General features: G+C 37.7%; 1 protein-coding gene across 1 annotated transcript in view; it reads right to left on the reverse strand.

Moving 5' to 3' along the window:
* Positions 1-25,718, reverse strand: part of LOC140157963 (proteasomal ATPase-associated factor 1-like) — a 121,491-nt gene that overhangs the window by 71,227 nt on the left and 24,546 nt on the right. Inside the window, 3 exon segments of the mRNA XM_072181210.1 lie at positions 21,605-21,755; positions 22,570-22,668; positions 23,563-23,652. Coding sequence (XP_072037311.1) covers positions 21,605-21,755; positions 22,570-22,668; positions 23,563-23,652 — 340 coding nt within the window.

Below are 25,718 nucleotides of genomic sequence, written 5' to 3' on the forward strand. Positions count from 1 at the left end.
GTACATTTTGTATTTTTTTATTCCTTCCGTATTATTATTCTCATCGTGTGAGTCAGGCTGCTGAATTCTGCATGGTTGTACACTAGCAGCAAACAGGGCAGATAGCAATTAATACTTAGAGAGCAAGTTATTTACATGCTTTATGAAATAGACATAAGATACATGTATGATGATCAATTTAGCCTATACGTTACTGTTGACTGTTTGGTGGTGCAGTTCGACAAAATATTTTGTACCAAAAATCTCTGGAAAATCGCCTTAACAACTGGAGTTAGAGGGCGACTATAAATCATACCTCTCATGACAGGGCTTGTATACAATTTCAGCTTTTTGTTGATGATAGGTGTAAACTTTATGCCATCATAGCAAAAACAAAAGGATCAATGTCATGTCCTTATCCACTCAAGCTAATCCAATTTTAGGCAATTTATCGCTTGTTTCTTTACATCCTGTATACTGATATTTAGTGGTAATTATAATGATATTGCTATAATCTGTCCTGCCTGATGTGTGAAATAAAATCTACTTTCATTGAATGAGTGGCTATTTTAGAAGTTTATCTTCATAGTGAGGTGATCAGTGTTTCTATACCAATGTTGACCAATACACTGACGACTACACCTGTGTCGCATTCAACTATTGTAAATCACAATTGTATTATGGCACATGCTCAGTAGAAGACTGTGATTTAGGGTACGTGAATGTGATATGTGATTAAAACATAGTAAGTTGCCTGTGTGGAATTACTTCATACATCAACCATGGACAGAGTATACTCATTACTATACAATCACTGACTGTCATGGGCATGTTTCACTGTTATAGTGAGGTGATCAATGTTCCTATACCAATGTTGACCAATAGTCTGACGGCTACACCCGTAATACATTCAACTATTATCGAGAGCGGTGCAGTGTCGCACAAGAGGTGAACTGAAGCAGACTTAATATTCCGAGTGTTGTGATCAGATTTACTTAGACCAATAAATGCACTGACTGCCACACCGCTGAGAGGATCATTGTCGATATACACGGGCAGTGAATGAAGAATTAAGACTTGTAGTATTGTGATATCTATTTTACACTGACTGCCACACCCATTTAACATTAAGTGCTGTAATTGTACTGAACAGAGGCACATAAGTATTCAAGATTTTGGACAATATCAATCTTCTTTGCCTGACTTTCACTCCCATTATGGCTTGGCATGGTTACTGTGGAATCTCTGCATGTATGGTACTACTGCTGGTAATTTTTACAGCGCTTGGTAACGAAACCATTGCAGTGGAGGATCAAAAGTTTAGAATCATTACATGTGAACAGGAAAATATTACTGATTGGTGGTGGCTTTATATAGTGTTTGAACCCTATGGTATTGGTACAAGATGTAACACCCAATGTCCCAAAGACTGCACCTGTATCCTGGGGAACACCACAGTAACCAGCAACTGTACTAATGGAAACATAGATGAGATTGCAATCCCATACCCATCTAATGTGAGTTATCTGAGCTGGGCTGACAGCGTTTTATATGTCATCAGACCACAAGCATTCTTGATGTTTGCCGATGTTTTAGAATTTCTGCATCTGAATAATGTCAGTCTTCAGCATCTTCAACCAGGAGTTTTTGATGAATTACTAGCTCTCAAGTATTTATTCTTACATGACAATCATCTCACCGAGATAGCACCCGGTGTATTCAATGAATTGACAAGCTTGGTACGTTTAGTCCTTTCAAACAATCATCTGAATGAAATTGCTCCTGGTGTATTCAGTGAATTGACAAGCTTGGAATTGATCAACCTTTCCTGTAATCATCTTAATAATATAGCACCTGGTGTATTCAGTGAATTAACAAGCTTGAGAGTGTTATACCTTTCAAATACCAGTACTACTCTTGAGATAGTATCTGGTGTATTTAATGAATTGGCAATGCTGAAATGGTTACACTTTACAGATAAAAATCTTACTGAGTTGGCACCGGGTGCATTCAGTGAATTGACAAGCTTGGAAGGGTTATATCTTTCAAACAATCATCTTACTGAGGTAGCACCTGGTGTGTTCAGTGACTTGACAAACTTGAAACGGTTATCCCTTGAAAATAATCATATCAATAAGATAGTACCGGGTGCATTCAGTGACTTGACAAGCTTGGAAGAGTTATACCTGTCAAATAATCATCTTGATGATATAGCACCTGGTGTATTTAGTGACTTGACAAGCTTGGAATGGTTATTCCTGTCAAATAATCATCTCAATAACATAACACCTGGTGTATTCAGTGACTTGACATTATTGAGAGAGTTAAATCTTTCAAAAAATCATCTCAATAACATAACACCTGGTGTATTCAGTGACTTGACAAGATTGAGAGTGTTAGACCTGTCAAAAAATCATCTCAATAACATAACACCTGGTGTATTTGGTGAATTGACAAACTTGAATAAGTTAGATCTTTCAAATAATCATCTAACTGAGATACAACCTGGTACCTTCAGTGAATTATTTAAAAACACTCTTATTTTCAAATTACCGAATATTATTCCCTCGAAATTTACGATGCATTTGTCATTGTCACACAACAACATTTCCATATTACATTCTGGCACATTTCAAAATCAAACTGAACTCAGATTTCTTGATATTGATCACAACCAGTTGGAGTTCCTTCCACAAGATATTTTTCACAACCTGAACCAATTGCAATATCTGAACCTGTCATTTAATAACTTGGCTCGAATTCCTGCTGAACTGTTATTGCATTGCTCCCATTTGGAAAACCTTGACTTGCGTGACAATCCACTTTTATGGATTGAGCCAAATACATTTGCAGGGTTGCATGAAACAGTAGATTTAATTGTAAGTGACCCTTCTACATGTTGTTTTACATTGACAAATTGTAAATCTAACAAAGCACCATCTCCATTCCTCACATGCAAGCGTTTGTTGCCATATAGTGGTCTTCGTATAGCTATATGGTTCGTAGGGGCTCTTGCTATACTTGGCAATATCTTGGCCTGTTATGTTAAATACAAGCATAAACAGCAAAGCAACAAAGTACAATTTTTACTAATCACAAACCTGTCAATATCTGATTTCTGTATGGGCATATATCTGGTAATCCTAATTGCAGCAGATGCATACTACACGCATTATTTCCCATCCTTTTCTGAATCTTGGAGATCAAGTGTGCTGTGTAGAATAGCTGGTTCTTTGTCTGTATTATCCAGTGAGGCATCAGCTTTCTTCATAACACTGATCACTATTGACAGGTTTCTGGGGGTGAAGTACACATTCAGTAGGCGTCGAATTGGTACTAAAGTTACCCGTGTTTTGGTTGCCCTGCTGTGGTTCCTAGCACTAGGCATAAGCATTGCATCATTTGCATTATCATATGGCAATCCCGATATCTATGCGGTCTCAGAAATGTGTGTAGGGTTACCCATTTCAAGACAAATTGCTTACACAACAAAAGAAACACATACCGGTAGATATCGATCGGGATTTTACAGTTATATTGAAAAAACAGATTCCTACACTGTACGTACAGGAAGCAAGGCCGCTATGTACTTCTCAATCGCCATATTCACAGTCCTTAATCTGGCATTATGTTTTGTTGTAGGTTATTGTTACATAGCTATATTTCTCTCTGCCAGGCAAACTGCTAGGAAAGCTGGCCGTTCTGTGAACTTAAACGAAGAAATCAGAATGTCTACAAAAGTATTTCTCATAGTCTTTACAGATCTTTGTTGCTGGGTGCCAGTAGGCGTATTATCGATCCTGGTCCAGGCTGGGGCAGTTGAGGTCAACCCAATTGCCTATGTCTGGATAGCAACATTTCTGTTACCAATCAATTCCTCCATTAATCCTTTCCTGTACACTTTGGCTTCATTTATTTCGAGTAGCAAGATATGTAGCCGCCAAAAGAATCGCCAAGAAAATATTCCACTCAGGGTAATCAGGGGATTATAGTGCTAGTGAATCACAATGCCAATTAAATAAGAAGTGAATTGACATGTTTGTGATTGTTGAAAATATATATGCAGTTAGCAGCGTGGACACTAATATTGGACTTTTTGACATTTGCTTAAAAAGTTACCTTTTTCAGAGTCTTGGTTAGTAGCAACGTAGCTTGCGACACCATCACGCCGAAGACGCCGTGATGGTGTCACAAGCTACGGCGCTGCTAACCAAGACTCTGAAAAAGGTAACTTTTTAAGCAAGTATAATTATGGAGTTGTTATATGCTTCTTCTGTACCTTGTGTCACGTCCAGTGTGGTAGCGAGGTCAGTGCTTTTATGCAATTGCGCTATGCGAACATGTAGACAAACCATCTTGTATGCATGTTATTTGTATATTTTTATCATTAAGAGGTAAATAATGTTAACAACGTTTAGTACATTTTGTAAATATTGTTTATCTGGACTTCTTTGAAGCCCAGTACATTGTATAAATAGAGTTATCCAGAATAAAGAACAAATGAATAAGAGAAAAAAGAAAATGTTTCCCTTATTTATAGTATAGATAACTAGTCTTGTTTTTTCTCCTGTCCAGAATGACTGTCTGTCTGACCTTTGAACTACTGACATGTTGCTTATATGCAAGTTGATGGTTCACACTAAGCCTACTAAGCCTGTTGGTTCAAAGTCTCATCAAAATTGGGGGTCCCCAAAAAAAGAGAATAAAGGGGGAAAGGAAAGTAAAGAGAAGAGAAAGGGAGAAAAAGAGAAGAGAAACGGAGAAAAGAGAAGAGAAAAAGGAGAAAAAGAAAAAAGAAAAGAGAAAAGAAAACGTTGAAATTGTACACAATGATAGTGCTAAAATGATCCACCTTCCAATGGCTTCAATTGGGTCTTAATTTTGTATGTTTCTATCTTCTGAGAGGGGCATATCCCTCTCACACTCGTTGGTCACCTGCTCATGGTATAACAGCATCCAACAACCCTCCCCTAGCCCACAGCACCCGCCGGTCCCCCTCAGTGCATCCTCTGCAGCATGCTCATTAACCCTAACCACCACTGAATCCTAAAAGCCCTACAGGTTGGGTGCCTCCCCTTCAGGGGGCAGAGGCAGGCAACCTGGGCAGGCAATACATAGAGCACATACGCAACCTAAGCAACTAGACTGTCCACAGTCCCATAACCTCGCTGATCCATCACTGGAACATGACACGATGTTTCGTCTTTTTATACATCGGTGCTATGGATGGCTTGAAAATCATACCTGTAAATAAGAAAAATCCTACATGTATTTGTTAGCTGTGTCTACCAGGGGTAGTATTAGTTATCTGCGGCTTGTTCATGATCTACAGGAAATATCTACTGGTGCCGTATTCCAAGAGGCCAAAAGCTTTAAAGCCAAATTTTAAAGAATTAAATTTTTTAAATATATCAGGTCACCTTCTTTTAATTTGTTAATTTCTCTCACAACATGCATCTGTGTTGATAGCCACTGATTTAAAAATTGGCAGTAGGCAATAAATTATTCTTTATTTTCTTCCCATGACAGGACTTGTATACAATTTCAGCTTTTTTGTTGATGATAGGTGTAACTTTATGCCATCAAAGCAAAAACAAAAGGATCAATGTCATGTCCATATCCACTTGAACTTATCAAATTTAAACTTTTTCTTGTTGCTTCTTTACACCATGCAAGATGATATTATCTTAAATATTATGATATTGTTCTACCTGCTGTGTGCAATCAAATCAACTCATATATTAACCAAGTTGCCAGTTCTTTTAAAAGTACATGTAATTTCTTTGTAAACCACACTTTTATGTGCACCCCGGTCCCCTGCCGACTTTAACCTAATATCACACTTTTATGTGCAACTGTGCCGACTTTAACCAAAAATCACACTTTAATGTGCAACTGTGCTGACTTTAACCTAATATCACACTTTTATGTGCAACTGTGCCGACTTCAACCTAAAATCACACTTTTATGTGCAACTGTGCCGACTTAAACCTAAAATCACACTTTTATGTGCAACTGTGCCGACTTTAACCTAATATCACACTTTTATGTGCAACTGTGCCGACTTCAACCTAAAATCACACTTTTATGTGCAACTTTGCTGACTTTAACCAAAAATCACACTTTTATGTGCAACTGTGCCGACTTTAACCTAAAATCACACTTTTATGTGCAACTGTGCTGACTTTAACCAAAAATCACACTTTAATGTGCAACTGTGCCGACTTTAACCAAAAATCACACTTTAATGTGCAACTGTGCCGACTTCAACCTAAAATCACACTTTTATGTGCAACTTTGCTGACTTTAACCAAAAATCACACTTTAATGTGCAACTGTGCCGACTTTAACCTAAAATCACACTTTTATGTGCAACTGTGCCGACTTTAACCAAAAATCACACTTTTATGTGCAACTTTGCTGACTTTAACCAAAAATCACACTTTTATGTGCAACTGTGCCGACTTTAACCTAAAATCACACTTTTATGTGCAACTGTGCCGACTTTAACCAAAAATCACACTTTAATGTGCAACTGTGCCGACTTTAACCAAAAATCACACTTTAATGTGCAACTGTGCCGACTTTAACCTAAAATCTCACTTTTATGTGCAACTGTGCTGACTTTAACCTAAAATCACACTTTTTATGTGCAACTGTGCTGACTTTAACCTAAAATCACACTTTTATGTGCAACTGTGCTGACTTTAACCTAAAATCTCACTTTTATGTGCAACTGTGCTGACTTTAACCTAAAATCACACTTTTATGTGCAACTGTGCTGACTTTAACCTAAAATCACACTTTTATGTGCAACTGTGCTGACTTTAACCTAAAATCACACTTTAATATTGAGGCATTTAACATTAAAATTTTTTTTATTATCTCACATAGATCCTTGTCGTGGTATAGCAGAGGAACAGATACAGCAAATTAAGGATATCAGTGCAGCGGCATTGTTGTAATTTTTATTAAATTTGTAGAGACAATTTGCTGTTTTTGTTCTGTTTTGCTTTATTACAGAGTCTAACATGAGAACGTGGGTGATAGGGGATAGTATCATAAGACGTGCGGGGACAAAGCAAACACAACTCCATGGCGGAGGCTATGTAAAATGGGAAGGCCAACCAGGAGACAAATTAATAGGCTCAAGACATGGAGATATTGTAAATAGAGTAGCACACCTAATGTATAAGAACCCCTTTCCCACAACAGTAATACTACACATAGGGACACATGATATTCTAAAGAGGCCCACATGGGAAATCAGAAACAAGGTAAAAGAGTGTTTGGAAGGGCTGAGAGCATTATTGCCATCCGCCAGATTGATATGGTCTGATATTCTTATACGGTTGGGCTATGCGGATGAAATGAAAGAGGGAGCGGGGCAGGAATGCACAAGAAATATAAATAAGTATGCACACAAAGTATTGAGGGAAGTAATTGGGGGAGACACTCACGTCATCACACACTTTGCCATTTTCAACCGGCGATCACGCAATGTAGATAACAGGCCTATATTTGATTGGGATTGCGTGCATCCGTCAGAATTTGGTCTCCTGCTGTTAAGGCAAACGTACGCAAATGCGCTAGGCTTTTTCAATGCCAACCCCCATGCATTTTCATACCCTCCCGGATCAGCCGATGTTTAAAAATAAAAAATCTGGATCAGTCAATTCGGGGAGGGGGGGAGTTTGGCAAATTTTTTGCATGAATGTCAAAAAACTTGTTTGGCAGTTTTTCTGTCCGAATTTTTGATATTTAATGTAATAGTGTAGTTATCAGATTAAATTAACTAGGTTATTTCAAAAACAATTATTTTTCTATCAGGTAATCTTCTTGAAGAGCAATTATGGCTTCAGAATTCTCTTGGAGCACGCCATGTATTTAAATTGAAAAACAAAGGTTTCAGCCATTCAATGTTTGCTTTTTCATTGAGATCATGCTTTGATCAATTATCTTTATATTTTGAAGGCCTCAGCTTTGCCAAGACCGCTGCATTTTAGTGAGCAACCGGCTCTATAGGTAATCACGAATGGAGCTCGCCATGTAGGTATATATTCATACTGGGTAGAGTTGTCTCCTTAATATTTATCTTTGCTTTGCTTTTTATGAGTCAACTTACATGTACTCCAGGTTGGTCCCGGCGGAGTTCGGCATGAGGTATATTCACACCAGCAAAGTTGTCTCTTGCGGGCTTGCTAGCATGCTTTGCCCCTTTTTGCTACTTTTAGGTAACCACCAGAAAAGTAAAGTTCCAGCAATCGCTTGTTCAGATTTTGGGCTGCTCTTGTAAATGGCTGATTCCAGTTTTTCTTTTTTCAAAAAACAATCTGGTAAATAAATTCACTGACCTTTTCTAATGTCGACAGAAGTCGCTAAAAAGTTGTCAACGTGTTGTTTTATTCTGTCTGGGGATAATTCATGATTTCCTTAGTTGAGTTAGAAGCATAATAGATTACAGTATCATCAGCATACATATTAACCTTACAGTGTGTGACATAATTTGGCAAATCATTTATATAAATAAGAAAAGCAAGTGGGCCATCGATTGACCCTTGTGGCATTCCACATGTTATTTCACACGTATCAGATAGAGTACCATTAACAGTAGTACATTGAGAACGTCCTGTAAGATAACTTTTAAACCACTGAATACAATGTTTACCAATTCCATATAATTTAAGTTTATCTAAGAAAATTTCATGGTTTACTGTATCAAAAGCCTTCTTTAGATCAAGTGAACAAAGGCCAATTAGATTTCCCTTATCTATTTCATTATACCAATCTTCAGTAATGTTAATTAGGGCAGAACTGGTGGACCTGATTGATTAATGTTGATTAATTTGTTATCATTTAAGTAATTATATAACTGATCAAAAACAGCCCTTTCAGCAATTTTAGAAATAACAACAAGAATTGAAATTGGCCTATAGTTGCTAGGGTCACTAGGATCCCCTGCCTTAAAAACAGGAATTATTTTAGCTCTTTTCCAACAACTTGGGAATTTACATGTTGTGAAAGAGTGATTAATTAGATGAGTGATTATTGGTGTAATGACAAGAGCAGCTAATTTAAGTAGTTTAGATGGTATGTTGTCCAACTGTGCAACTGTGCTGACTTTAACCCAATATCACACTTTTATGTGCAACTGTGCCGACTTTAACCTAATATCACACTTTTATGTGCAACTGTGCCGACTTTAACCTAATATCACACTTTTATGTGCAACTGTGCCGACTTAAACCTAAAATCACACTTTTATGTGCAACTGTGCCGACTTTAACCTAATATCACACACTTTAATGTGCAACTGTGCTGACTTAAACCTAAAATCACACTTTTATGTGCAACTGTGCCGACTTAAACCTTAAATCACACTTTTATGTGCAACTGTGCCGACTTTAACCTAATATCACACTTTTATGTACAACTGGGCTGCCTTTAACCTAAAATCACACTTTTATGTGCAACTGTGCTGACTTTAACCTAAAATCACACTTTTATGTGCAACTGTGCCGACTTTAACCTAATATCACACTTTTATGTGCAACTGTGCCGACTTTAACCTAATATCACACTTTTATGTGCAACTGTGCCGACTTTAACCTAATATCACACTTTTATGTGCAACTGTGCCGACTTAAACCTAAAATCACACTTTTATGTGCAACTGTGCCGACTTTAACCTAATATCACACTTTAATGTGCAACTGTGCTGACTTAAACCTAAAATCACACTTTTATGTGCAACTGTGCCGACTTAAACCTTAAATCACACTTTTATGTGCAACTGTGCCGACTTTAACCTAATATCACACTTTTATGTACAACTGGGCTGCCTTTAACCTAAAATCACACTTTTATGTGCAACTGTGCTGACTTTAACCTAAAATCACACTTTTATGTGCAACTCTGCCGACTTTAACCTAAAATCACACTTTTATGTGCAACTTTGCTGACTTTAACCAAAAATCACACTTTAATGTGCAACTGTGCTGACTTTAACCAAAAATCACACTTTTATGTGCAACTGTGCCGACTTTAACCTAAAATCACACTTTTATGTGCAACTGTGCCGACTTAAACCTAAAATCACACTTTTATGTGCAACTGTGCCGACTTTAACCTAAAATCACACTTTTATGTGCAACTGTGCCGACTTTAACCTAAAATCACACTTTTATGTGCAACTGTGCCGACTTTAACCAAAAATCACACTTTAATGTGCAACTGTGCTGACTTTAACCTAAAATCACACTTTTATGTGCAACTGTGCTGACTTTAACCTAAAATCACACTTTTATGTGCAACTTTGCTGACTTTAACCAAAAATCACACTTTAATGTGCAACTGTGCCGACTTAAACCTAAAATCACACTTTTATGTGCAACTGTGCCGACTTTAACCTAATATCACACTTTTATGTGCAACTTTGCTGACTTTAACCTAAAATCACACTTTTATGTGCAACTGTGCTGACTTTAACCAAAAATCACACTTTAATGTGCAACTGTGCTGACTTTAACCAAAAATCACACTTTAATGTGCAACTGTGCCGACTTCAACCTAAAATCACACTTTTATGTGCAACTGTGCCGACTTTAACCTAATATCACACTTTTATGTGCAACTGTGCCGACTTAAACCTAAAATCACACTTTTATGTGCAACTGTGCTGACTTTAACCTAATATCACACTTTTATGTGCAACTGTGCCGACTTTAACCTAAAATCACACTTTTATGTGCAACTGTGCTGCCTTTAACCTAAAATCACACTTTTATGTGCAACTTTGCTGACTTTAACCAAAAATCACACTTTAATGTGCAACTGTGCTGACTTTAACCAAAAATCACACTTTAATGTGCAACTGTGCCGACTTAAACCTAAAATCACACTTTTATGTGCAACTGTGCCGACTTTAACCTAATATCACACTTTATGTGCAACTGTGCCGACTTTAACCTAAAATCACACTTTTATGTGCAACTGTGCCGACTTTAACCTAATATCACACTTTTATGTGCAACTGTGCCGACTTTAACCTAAAATCACACTTTTATGTGCAACTGTGCTGACTTTAACCTAATATCACCAGTGGCGTAACTTTGGTTCAGGGTGCCCGGGGGCGAAAGTAGATCGGGTGCCCCTAACCAATGGTGTGCATGGTGGAAAGCCCCAGCGGACAAAATCAGCTCGTAATAGGCGGGACATGTTAGGCTTTTACCACTACGCCGAAAAGTAGACCCACGTTAAGAGAGCCATTAGTTGACCAGTCTAGTCCGGCCTTTATTTTGTGTGTTAAAGAAAGTAGACAAAGTATAGGACTTGCATAAATAATTCGTGATGCTTCTGGAGAGATGTGACAAAAAATTTCTCGAAATAAAATATTTTGATATTAATCCGCGATGTTATAAGGCCCGCCGATTACGAGCTGATCAAAGTATAAGCCCTTTTCACTCAGATCATGGACCCAAATAGCGTAAAATACAAACATTTTGCTCGCTACGCGTGTACATTGTCCCAGTATTGCCTTTTTGGGAAGATCAAAGACTTTACATGTACATACTCTCTCTAAAAAAACCCGGTATATGTATAATTACCTCCAAAAATACCGGGTCAAAATTATGCAAGCGCAAAATTGCTTTCGTTTTTGCCCTCAAATGTTATCCCCCCCTCCCCGACCAAGAAAGCTTTCTATGCCCTAGATTGAAAGCCATATATACCTACCGAATAACTTAAAAATAGTGTTTCCGATCAAATAAATTTCAGGTTTTAATGAACTTCATGTTAACAAAAAATGTTTTCATCTTCTCCAATGGCTTTACTTTTCAAGATTTGTCACTAACTCAGTGCAGTGACGTAGCTAGAGGTTGTGGCGCCCGGGGGCAAGAGTACAAAATACCCCCTCTTCCTAAAACAATTGCACGCAGGCGCGCGAAATGTCAGGCTTAAATACCGTTAATTTGGTATAATCAAGTTGAATTTTGGTCTTTCAAATGACAAAGATAAGCTGCACTGCGGGCGAAACCCGCGAAAATTTTGTGTTGAGGGGGGGGGGCACCCAAATGAAGATTAATTCTCTCCATGGTGGGTAAAGGTGTCCACTTCTTTCCTATAACAAAGTATTATCGTGTCGAAATGCATGTGTATCCAGGCCTGGCCAGGGTGCCCCTTAGCCCGGGTGCCCGGGGGCCCGGCCCCTCAGAGCCCATAGGAGTTACGCCACTGAATATCACACTTTTATGTGCAACTGTGCCGACTTAAACCTAAAATCACACTTTTATGTGCAACTGTGCCGACTTTAACCTAAAATCACACTTTTATGTGCAACTGTGCCGACTTTAACCTAAAATCACACTTTTATGTGCAACTGTGCCGACTTTAACCTAATATCACACTTTTATGTGCAACTGTGCCGACTTTAACCTAAAATCACACTTTTATGTGCAACTGTGCCGACTTTAACCTAAAATCACACTTTTATGTGCAACTGGGCTGCCTTTAACCTAAAATCACACTTTTATGTGCAACTGTGCCGACTTTAACCTAAAATCACACTTTTATGTGCAACTGTGCTGACTTTAACCTAAAATCACACTTTTATGTGCAACTGTGCTGACTTTAACCTAAAATCACACTTTTATGTGCAACTGTGCTGACTTTAACCTAAAATCACACTTTTATGTGCAACTGTGCCGACTTTAACCTAAAATCACACTTTTATGTGCAACTGTGCCGACTTTGACCTAAAATCACACTTTTATGTGCAACTTTGCTGCCTTTAACCAAAAATCACACTTTAATGTGCAACTGTGCTGACTTTAACCTAAAATCACACTTTTATGTGCAACTGTGCTGACTTTAACCAAAAATCACACTTTTATGTGCAACTGTGCTGACTTTAACCTAAAATCACACTTTTATGTGCAACTGTGCTGACTTTAACCTAAAATCACACTTTTATGTGCAACTGTGCCGACTTTAACCTAAAATCACACTTTTATGTGCAACTGTGCCGACTTTGACCTAAAATCACACTTTTATGTGCAACTTTGCTGCCTTTAACCAAAAATCACACTTTAATGTGCAACTGTGCCGACTTTAACCTAATATCACACTTTTATGTGCAACTGTGCTGACTTTAACCAAAAATCACACTTTAATGTGCAACTTTGCTGACTTTAACCAAAAATCACACTTTAATGTGCAACTTTGCTGCCTTTAACCTAAAATCACACTTTTATGTGCAACTTTGCCGACTTCAACCAAAAATCACACTTTTATGTGCAACTGTGCCGACTTTAACCTAAAATCACACTTTAATGTGCAACTGTGCCGACTTTAACCAAAAATCACACTTTTATGTGCAACTTTGCTGACTTTAACCAAAAATCACACTTTTATGTGCAACTGTGCCGACTTTAACCTAAAATCACACTTTTATGTGCAACTGTGCTGACTTTAACCAAAAATCACACTTTAATGTGCAACTGTGCCGACTTTAACCAAAAATCACACTTTAATGTGCAACTGTGCCGACTTTAACCTAAAATCTCACTTTTATGTGCAACTGTGCTGACTTTAACCTAAAATCACACTTTTATGTGCAACTGTGCTGACTTTAACCTAAAATCACACTTTTATGTGCAACTGTGCTGACTTTAACCTAAAATCTCACTTTTATGTGCAACTGTGCTGACTTTAACCTAAAATCACACTTTTATGTGCAACTGTGCTGACTTTAACCTAAAATCACACTTTTAAGTGCAACTGTGCTGACTTTAACCTAAAATCACACTTTTATGTGCAACTGTGCTGACTTTAACCTAAAATCTCACTTTTATGTGCAACTGTGCCGACTTTAACCAAAAATCACACTTTAATGTGCAACTTTGCTGACTTTAACCAAAAATCACACTTTTATGTACAACTGTGCTGACTTAAACCTAAAATCACACTTTAATGTGCAACTGTGCCGATTTTAACCCAATATCACACTTTTATGTGCAACTGTGCTGACTTTAACCTAAAATCACACTTTAATGTGCAACTGTGCCGACTTTAACCTAAAATCTCACTTTTATGTGCAACTGTGCCGACTTAAACCTAAAATCACACTTTTATGTGCAACTGTGCTAACTTTTAACCTAAAATCACATATTTATGTGCAACTGTGCTGACTTTAACCAAAAATCACACTTTAATGTGCAACTGTGCCGATTTTAACCCAATATCACACTTTTATGTGCAACTGTGCTGACTTTAACCTAAAATCACACTTTAATGTGCAACTGTGCCGACTTAAGGGTGGTCTTAACCCTGGAATTATGGAAACTTTCGGGCTTCCATAACTGCTAAATTATTAGTCTAAAGAATATAAAAGTATACATTTTTAGAATGGAAATGACTTGATGAATTCATCTGTGAGGTCCAATTTGGGCCAAAATGCTCATTTTGGAGAAAATCCCCAAAACGGGTTTTTTGCCCAAATTTTTTTCAGTAAGCAACGTAACAAAAAATTGTTTGGCAAAAAAAATTTTTTTATTAATTTTTAAAAACTAGATAAAAATATCTAGGGATCGTTTTTTTTTTTTTTTTGAATTTTGACCAACTTTGAGAAATTTGCACCAAAAATGGTGGCAAACGTGAAAGCAAGCTGATAATAAAGACAAAATTGGATATTAAAATGAAGAGAGAATAAAAGTATAGTCTGTTCACTGTATCTAAACAGAAGTTAGCAAAAACCACTAATTGCTCACTAATTGATAATGAATGGTCCCTCTTGGTAAGATTAATCTCTGGCAAATTGTTATGATAAATCAAACATTCTGCACTATTGCCTTGTATGTGAAATGGGAACTGATTGGTAAGTGCCTCCAGGGCAGGGACTGCCTTTTGAGAAGAGCAAAAGTAATCGCTCTCTACTGCTCTCCTTAAATCTGATTATAGGAGAGTGATTTTTAGCTCTCCTTAGTTGACCATTCTCTCCTTACATTCTATTGTAATTGCTCTAAACAGCTCTCCTTGAAGGCTCCAGAAGAGTTATTTAATGCTCTCCTGCAAATTTCAAAAGACAGTCCCTGCCAGGGGGATTTGTGGTTGGGCATTCACACCAGGATTCTCACCTGCATTGAAAAGGAAAACATTTATATCTGTTTCGCTAGCCTGACCAAAGTATAGGCCTACATTATATACTTTTATTACTACCACATTATTCTCATCGTGTGAGTGAGGCTGTTGAATTTGGCATGGATGTACATTAGCAGTAGAAATGGAGGAGACCCGGGGGAGGAGAGCAATTTAGACTTTCCCCACAGTGTGGGTTATTTACATGCTTTATGAAATAAATATGAGATATTATGATCAATGCAGCGGTTGCAGCCTATACATTACTGTTGATTGTTTGATGGTGAAAAATCTCTGAAAATCGCCTTAACAACTGGTGTTAGAGGCAGCGTTCGAAATAGCTTTTTAAGGTCAGGCCCGGCTGGCCTGTAATTTTTTGAGGCATATTTCGAACACTGGTTAGAGGGCGACTATAAATCATACCTCTTATGACAGGACTTGTATACAATTTCAGCTTTTTTGTTGATGATAGGTTTAACTATATGCCATCAAAGCAAAAACAAAAGGATCAATGTCATGCCCATATCCGTTCCAATTAATTTAATTTATCCCTTGTTTTGCATCCTGTAACTGATATTTAGTGGTAATTATATGATATTGCTATAAGCTGTCCTGCCTGATGTGTGAAATAAAATCTACTTTTATTGAATGAGTGGCAGTTCTTAGAAGTTCATCTTCATTGTAAATCACAATTGTATTATGGCACATGCTCAGTAGAAGAATGTGATAGGGTATGTGAATGTGTCATGTGATTAAAACAGAGTAAGTTGCCTGTGTGAAATTACTTCCTACATCAACCATGGACAGAGTATACTCATTACTATGCAATCACTGACTGTCATGGGCATGTTTCACCTTCAGCCGTTATAGTGAGGTGATCAGTGTTTCTATACCAATGTTAACCAATAGTCTGACAGCTACACCCATATTGCATTCAACTATTATCGAGAGCGGAGCAGTGTCGCACAAGAGGTGAACTGAAGCAGACTTAATATTCTGGGTGTTGTGATCAGATTTACTTAGACCAATAAATGCACTGACTGCCACACCGCTGAGAGGATCATTGTCGATATACACGGGAAGTGAATGAAGAATTAAGACTTGTAGTATCGTGATATCTATTTTACACCGACTGCCACACCCATTTTACATTACGTGCTATAATTGTACAAAACAGACGCACATAAGTATTCAAGATTTTGGACAATATCAATATACTTTGCCTCACTATATCACTATCACTCCTATCATGGCTTGGCATGGTTACTGTGGAATCTCTGCATGGATGGTACTACTGCTGGTAATTTTCACAGCGCTTAGTGACAAAACCATTGCAGAGGAGGATCAAGAGTATAGAATCATTACATGTGAACAGGAAAATACTACTGATTGGTGGATTGGTTATGAATGGTTAGGACTCTATGATATTGGCACAAGATGTAAGACCCAATGTCTCATAGACTGCACCTGTATCCTGGGTAACACCACAGTAACCAGCAACTGTAGTAATGGAGACATAGCAGAGATGACAATCCCATACCCATCTAATGTGAGCTATCTGAATTGGGCAGACAGCGTATTGAATGTCATCAGACCACAAGCATTCTTCATGTTTGCTGATGTTTTAGAATTTCTGCATCTGAATAATGTCAGTCTTCAGCATCTTCAACCAGGAGTTTTTGATGAATTACTAGCTCTCACATATATATTCTTACAGGATAATCATCTCACAGAGATAGCACCCGCTGTATTCAATGAATTAACAAGCTTGGTACGTTTAGTCCTTTCAAACAATAATCTTCATGATATTGCACCAGGTGTATTCAGTGAATTGACAAGCTTGGAATTGTTCAACCTTTCCTGTAATCATCTTAATAATATAGCACCTGGTGTATTCAGTGAATTGACAAGCTTGAGATATTTATTCCTTTCAAATACTAGTACTACTCTTGAGATAGTATCTGGTGTATTTAATGAATTGGCAATGCTTAAATGGTTAATCTTTTCAGATAATAATCTTACTGAATTGGCACCGGGTGCATTCAGTGAATTGACAAGCTTGGAATTGTTATCTGTTTCAAACAATCATCTGACTGAGATTGCACCTGGTGTATTCAGTAATTTGACAAGCTTGAAACGGTTATTCCTGTCAAATAATTATCTCAATAAGATAGTACCTGGTGTATTCAGTGACTTGACAAACTTGGAATTGTTAGACCTTTCAAACAATCATATGACTGAGATTGCACCTGGTGTATTCAGTAATTTGACAAGCTTGGAACGGTTATACCTTGAAAATAATCATCTCAATAAGATAGTACCTGGTGTATTCAGTGACTTGACAAACTTGTTTTGGTTACACCTGTCAAACAATCAACTCAATAAGATAGCACCTGGTGTATTCAGTGGGTTGACACACTTTGAAGATTTAGACCTTTCAAATAATCATCTAACTGAAATACAACCTGGCACCTTCAGTGAATTATTCAGAAATTTGCTTAATTCTGCAAGTTATAACTTTACAGACTTGCTCATTCTAACACATCTCTCATTGTCAGACAACAACATTTCTATATTACATTCTGGCGCATTTCAAAATCAAACTGAACTCAGATATCTTGATATTGATCACAACCAGTTGGAGTTCCTTCCACAAGATATTTTTCACAACCTGAACCAATTGCAATATCTGAACCTGTCATTTAATAACTTGGCTCGAATTCCTGCTGAACTGTTATTGCATTGCTTCTATTTGGAAAACCTTGACTTGCGTGTCAATCCACTTTTATGGATTGAGCCAAATACATTTGCAGGGTTGAATGAAACAGTAGATTTAATTGTAAGTGAGCCTTCTACCTGTTGTTTTACTTTGGCAAATTGCAAATGTGACAAAGCACCATCTCCATTCCTCACGTGTAAGCGTTTGTTGCCATATAATGGCCTCCGTATAGCTATATGGTTTGTAGGTGCTCTTGCTATACTTGGAAATATCTTAGCCTGTTATGTTAAATATAAGTATAAACAGCAAAGCAACAAAGTGCAATTTTTACTAATCACAAACCTGTCAATATCTGATTTCTGTATGGGCATATATCTGATAATCCTAATTGCAGCAGATGCATACTACACGCATTATTTCCCATCCTTTTCTGAATCTTGGAGATCAAGTGTGCTGTGTAGAATAGCTGGTTCTTTGTCTGTATTATCCAGTGAGGCATCAGCTTTCTTCATAACACTGATCACTATTGACAGGTTTCTGGGGGTGAAGTACACATTCAGTAGGCATCGAATTGGTACTAAGGTTGCCCGTGTTTTGGTTGCCCTGCTGTGGTTCCTAGCATTAGGCATAAGCATTGCATCATTTGCATTATCATATGGCAATCCCGATATCTATGCAGTCTCAGAAATGTGTGTAGGATTGCCCATTTCAAGACAAATTGCTTACACCACAAATGAAACACATATATATCGAAAAGGATTTAACAGTGCTGTGACAATAATAGATTCCTCTCTTGTACGCACAGGCAGCAAGGCAGCTATGTACTTTTCAATCGCCATATTCATAGTCCTTAATCTGGCATGCTGTTTTGTTGTAGGTTATTGTTATCTGGCCCTTTTTATCTCTGCCAGGCAAACAGCTAGGAAAGCTGGCCGTTCTGTGAACTTAAATGAGGAAATCAGAATGTCTACAAAAGTCTTTCTTATAGTCTTTACAGATCTTTGTTGCTGGGTGCCAGTAGGTGTATTGTCGATCCTGGTCCAGGCTGGGGCGGTTGAAGTCAACCCAATTGCCTATGTCTGGATAGCAACATTTCTCCTACCAATCAATTCCTCCATCAATCCTTTCCTGTATACTTTGGCTTCATTTATTTCAGGCAACAAGATATGTAGCCGCCAAAAGAATCGCCAAGAAAATATTCCACTCAGGGTAATCAGGGGATCATAACTAGTAAATTCACAGAAGTGAATCAATGATATTGACATGTTTGCGATTGTTGAAAATATATATGCAGTTAGCAGTGTGGACTTTGTCATTTTTAACATTTGCTTAAAAAGTTACCTTTTTCAGAGTCTTGATTAGCAGCGACGTAGCTTGCAACAGCATCACGGCATCTACGCTGAATGAAAGCGCCATGATGGTGTCACAAGCTACGTCGCTGCTAAACAACAGTATGAAAAAGGTAACTTTTAAGTAAATCTATGCACGGTGGCCTAGGAAGGTTGTGGGTTCGAGCCCCGGCGACGCCATCATGTTGTGCCCTTGAGTAAGGCACTTTATCTTGATTACTCCTCTCCACCCAGGTGTTTAAATGGGTACCAGCATTCTTAAATGCTGGGAAGGTAACAGACTCGCTGTAGAGGAGGTGTAGCGATGCCCCTATAGTAACATTACATGGAGGAGTCTGGCCCAATCGCCAATGAAAGAGAGATGGGCACTCCGATCACTGTTTATACAGGATCGTCTCCTTTACCTTTTTAAATCCATGCAGTTGTTATATGCTTCTTCTGTACCTTGTGTCACCTCGAGTGTGGTAATGAGGTCAATTGCACCGTGAACATGTAGACAAACCAACTTTTACGCATGTTATATGTATATTTTTATCATTAAGAGGTAAATAATGTTAACGTTTTGTACATTTTGTAATTATTGTTTATCTGGACATCTGTAGAGCCCAGTTATCTAGAATAAAGAATAAAAGAGAAAAAGAAATGCTTCCCATTCAATTAGTATAGCGTGCTAGTCTTTTTTTTCCTGTCCAGAATGACAGTCTGTCTGACCTTTGAACTACTGACAAGTATATTGTATATTGTATATATATATATTGTATATTGTATATTTTATTAGAAATCACATAGCAGCCAACGGCTGAATTGCATGACATTTACATTAAAAATAGCATTCTGAAAAATACATACATTTATAATTAAAACACTCAAACATTAAAAAACATACAAATAAATAAGAACACAATATAATTGCACTTGACTGGATTTGGAACAATATTAAAAAAAAAATGACTGGCAAGAAAAAACAACCTACATTGCTTTTAGGATGTTGGTGAGAAATGGTAGGGGACTATTTTGAAATCTGATTCAGTTGATGGTTCACACTATAATTTGGTTCACCTCAAGTTCGGTAGTGACATCAATGCTTTTTCGCGGTTCAGCCGCAAGCGTGCTGACAAACCGCCCCTGTACACGTGCGTGTACACTCACCGTGTTTAACTTTACGCATGCAATTCGATACTGCGGCGAGCGAAATATGCACACATGTCCCTACCGAACTTGAGGTGAACCAAATTATAAGCCTATTGGTTTTAGGTCTCATCAAAGTCGGGGATCCCCCCAAAAAAGAGTATAAATAAAGGGGAAAAGGAGAGTAAAGAGTAGGCCAGACAAGTGAGAAAGAGAAGAGCAAGGGAGAAAAAGAGAAAAGAAAAGGGAGAAAAAGTAGGACTGTAGTTATACAGTAATAATAAAAATGGTCAACAAATGGCTTTAATTAAGCCTTCATTTTCACACATCTAACTTTTTCCAGCTAAAATTTTACACAATAAAAGTGTCATAACCGTTCACCAAATGGCTTCAATTAGGTCTTCATTTTGCAAGTTTTTCCAACTCTTTCATACACCCCCCTGCATATGGATAAACAAGTCACCCCTCTTTGTTTCTGCTTTAGACACCTGAAACTTGACAGCAATAATTCATACCATAATAGTGAAAACGTGTCCATGATTGGCTTCAACTGGGCCTTCATAATGATCCACCATTCAATGGCTTCAATTGGGCCTTAATTGTGCAAGTTTCTCACTTCTGAAGGGGGCACATCCCCCTTACACTCGTTGGTCACCCGTTCATGCTAAAGCGGACAACCAACAGCCCTCCTCTAGCCCTAACTAGGCCCCCTCAGCATGTCTGCCATGTGCGCCCTCTCTTTTTTGCCCCTTATCCCACCCAGGACATGTGCACACAACCACCATCCTTTGCTTCTGCTCATTAACTCTAATCGCCCTAAATCCTACAAAATACTACAAACTGGGTGCCTCCCGGTTGGTTAGCCAGGGGGAAGCCATAGGGAAGGGAAATTGTCCTCCACAGAAAATTTTCAGGGATAAAATGGGGATGGCAAAGAGTAAGTGTTCTAAAAATGACAAAAAATGGGACAAAATTGACAAATTGGGATGACAATTTGGCTTTGCCCTCTCACACTAAAATCCTGGTTGCACTACTGGTACCTCTCCTTCAGGGTCAGAGGCAGGCAACACAGGGCACCTCTGACCAAACCACCATGCCGATCTAACATTGCTTCTGATTGGTCAATTACATGATATCTTCACTTTAATCACCAATCAGAATGGAGCTTTGCAAATAATTCACCCTAATTTGTTTGCGTGGTGAAATTATTCTAACAATGTTGCTGATTAGTCTAATTGATAATGAAAACTTCTTTTTGACCAATCGGCAAGTAGTTCTCATCTCTCAAAATACTTACCACTTCCATGTCCCCTCATTGTAACGGGACAGCTTCCATCTTCTGCAGACCATATTTTGAGTTGCGTGTCCAGGCCACCACTCAATACGACTATGCCGGAGGGGAAGAACTGGCAGGTACTGACTTCACCAATGTGGCCTTGCAAATCCCTCTGTGAATTATACAAAATATGTTTTATTGTGATGTGAGAAAGAACAAACAAACAAACAAACACACACAATGTGTGCAAGTTGAGCATGCCATTTGCCATTTTCAGATGACAAAATAAGGCAATAGATAGTAGGATTGCACGACTAAGTCGACTATTAGTCATCGTCGTGACTAATAATGGTAGTTGACTGTTTAGAGTGTTCTTGTGTTCAATTATGCAGTTCCCTAATTGCTGCTCCTCCTCAAAATCCAATGTCCTATACCTCAGTGGTTAAGAAACAAGGGTAAGATCCATTTCAACTCGACCATGTTAGCCCTTTTGCCTTAAATACAGGGGTGTGGGAAACCACAGACAAAAAAAAAAAGAGGAAAATTACTAAAATAAAGCTAAAAAGTAGCGTACAATTGGGTGGAAAACTCCAAATATGGACTGAAAATAAAAGAAAACACATAAATTTTGGCAACAAAAGAATGAAATCAGCTGAAAAGAGAGACTCTCATGCCCCTGTAAATAACAACATGTCTTTTATTTCTCCCTCATGATTAACCCCATGAGCCTTTCTGATTGGTTAATTACACAATATAATCAGCTGAGTAACCAATCAAAATAGAGCTCTCAGCAATTTTGAGCAAATCTCTGATTGGTTCAATATAGGATAACTACTATTGTAACCAATCAAAATAGTTCTTGGGGGAGTTAGGATTTTTTAATGTAATGTTTAACGATCATCAGAAATAAATTACATCAAAATTAAGCTCAATTCTACAACATCACAATAGAACAAAGAGTGTCATTATATGATATGAAATATTACCCTGACAAGTCCATCAGAAGTCTGCCATATTTTGAGTGTTCCATCATCACTAGCTGACACTCCTAATGCTCCGCCAGAAGAAACATCCAAACTGCAGATCTGTTTAACAAAGTACATAAATTGAAATTAGGCGATGAAAAACGCAAACATATTCTATGGGCAGACAGATTTTCCAAGTACGGCCGTGCGGTCAGGATTTTTTCTTTTTCTGAAATAGGATAAATGACCCTAACAAATCACCAAATGCTTGAAAAATCTGACAAAACATTTCCAAAAATATTTTGAAAATTTTCTCAATTTAAAAACAAATTAGTCAGAATCAATCCACTTCGGCCAATCCACTTTAAAAGTGTTTTTATATGCACACAGCTAATACAAATCAGACAAAATCTGGGTTGGTTGGACCCATAGAACAAGTTTTTCTTGTCGCCTTAGCTAATGGCTACGTAAAATTTGGTTTTAGTTCAAAGGAAAAATCAAAGCATGTGCAATTTTATTTTGACATACATTGTAATACAATACATGACCCCGAAAGTGGAGTGCATTGTGCTGCAAAAAATAATATTGCAATTGCATTGATATTTTGTCATTTGAACATCAATAAAATCATATGGAGTCATTAACCTCATCAGAATGTTTAAGATCGCAATTTTTAATTAATCTTTAAAAAGCTTAACATGGGGGAGGGGGGAAATTAAATGTCTGTATACATACCCATTTAATTCAAGATCTAACAACAACCAGGTTTGTAGCTAATCCAAGTTGAGTGCCGGCTAATTTGACTTTCGGGGCACAATCTTTAAAAGGGAACTTGAGGGATCAAGGAAAAGGCTAGGGGGTTTCATCTCATCTATAAATGTTGTTTTTTGCTCTTGTTATGATGAAAAAATCATTTGTTAAAAAAAGTTTTCTTTTTTTAGTGCTGGTTGGCACCGACCGGCGTAGTTACATCCCTGACAACAACAGTATTCTTACACAGCTACATGTACTTACACTCCTCTTATGAATGTCTGCCAGTGAGGTGCTGGGTGCGGTGAATTTTGTAGAAACATTTTTGTCTGGGAATGATAGTACAAGACTTCTCTGTAAACAAAAACAAACAAACAAGCACATTGTGATTCCATAACCAATTAATGCTCTAGATCTGCATGCAACATAAAAAAAGGCCCAGGGTTTGAGATATTTTCTCAAAATATCAAAAGCTATCTCAAGAACCAGTGAAACAATATTGGGTTTGTTTGTACTTATTTTAATGCATTTTCATGCTAATTCCAAATATGGTCATGTTCTGCAATGTACAGTTCTGCAATTTTGTTTTTGAATTAAAAAAAAAAGTGAAACTTTTCACCTGTCCTTGTGGTAATTCAAGAATGGAATCCATTTATCATAGTAAGTTCAAGAAACCATGTATCTATTATTTGGGAAGTTTATGAACTTGAGAATATGAAGGTGATGCAATGTGACTAGGAAGAGAAAATATATATAGCCTATTGAATAATATTTCAATTTCAAGGCCTATTATACCATTGTTACTTCTGTGAAGCCTTCTGAAGCTGATATCTGAGGTACCCCATTGGAATCATGAGATTTGAGTTCTCCTTGAATGCCTGGCTCATCTACAACCCAGGAAAAAAAGGTTGGCACACTTTGCCTGTCTTTTGGTATATCTCTGCCCCCGCTCCCCCAATTCAATGTTGGACCAAGCCATGTTGTCAACAGGCCTGTGAGACCCTCCAACATTGAAAGATGGGGAGTGGGGAAGGGTGAGATATAGGGGGTAGTCTGTACTTCACATATACTGCATGTATGTTTCACTCGCCTCTCCAATTTTGATAGGGCACGCATTTCAATTGTTTAGTGCAAGTGTACCAACTATTAATTTCGCGGATTGTAGGTAGGTTTATCAGTAAAGAATGCATACCTTAGTTACTTCTGACACTCAGTGGCGTAGCCAGCACTTTTTCAGAGGGGAGACAAAGGGGGGCAAGACAAATTTTAAGGGGGGCACCTTTTGGCGACAAAATCAGTTAATGTTACAACTGCGCGCGAAAAATTTTGCCATATGGAAGCTAAACTGGTGAAATATGGTACAGAAAGTGAATAAATGCGCATGAAGCGCGCAAAAATTGGCACTTTTTAGGTTAAAATGGCAAAATAAAATGTAAATTTGGTCAGAAACACAAAAAAGTCGTAAATGTGAAAAGGGGGGGGCAGCGTGGTAAATAAGGCGGGCCCGGGGGCCCATAGCTCGTGAAAATCAATGCGGGCCCGACGAAAATGTGCCATGAGGGCCCGACTGGCCCATGAAAAAAAATAAGTAAATAAATAAATAAATTTAAGCTTACTGAAAAACAGGACTGAAAATACAAAAAATCTTCCAAGACATCGTCCATACTGCACTAATTCATAATCATTGCAAAGTGATCATGGAGAAAACCAAGAGTTATATATTACAATAGAGTTGTGAGCATCACTGCCTTTGGTGAATAGGCCTATTATTAGAATGTTTGAATCTCGCGCGTATTGGTATATACAACAGGAAATGAGATAAAAAATGAAAAAATGAACAAAATCCATGTTCTACCTCCTCCCCCCCCCCAAGTTCTGAGTATTCTAGAAAAAAGATTCTGGTCAAGGAATTAATTTCTGTGGAAAAATATCTGCGTTTTATTAGTAGGCCTATAATATTCATGTTGCAAAACACCCCCCGCCCCCGGCTTTAAGTAGAAATTTGGAAAATTAGTACATTTGTTTAATTTTTCAGTCAATAGGCCTATGCGTTTAAGATAAGTTTCTTTGATACTATCATTAGGAAATCATATTGGGAAAAAGCCAAAGAGTTAAAGTCATTCACCCGCACTCCCCCCATGAAATTTGCTTTAAAAAATAGAAAATCACACCAGAACAGAAAAAATTAAAATCGTGTCAGACACTGTCTGATTTAGTATCAAGTTACATGGAGGCAAATCACTTCCAACGGACCGGAAGTGCAACGTCACTAAAGGTCTCTAAAACCCTAAAAATTAGCATAATATGCTTGCATTTCCAGACAAATATTTGTATTGCATCATTTTAGGGTAATATATAAAAGTTGAACAATCCCAAGGCATTCGGACATGATATATCGTGCATTAACTTGGCGCATTGTT

The sequence above is a fragment of the Amphiura filiformis genome, chromosome 7, assembly GCF_039555335.1.
Source record: "Amphiura filiformis chromosome 7, Afil_fr2py, whole genome shotgun sequence".
In the NCBI taxonomy this organism is placed as follows: domain Eukaryota; kingdom Metazoa; phylum Echinodermata; class Ophiuroidea; order Amphilepidida; family Amphiuridae; genus Amphiura; species Amphiura filiformis.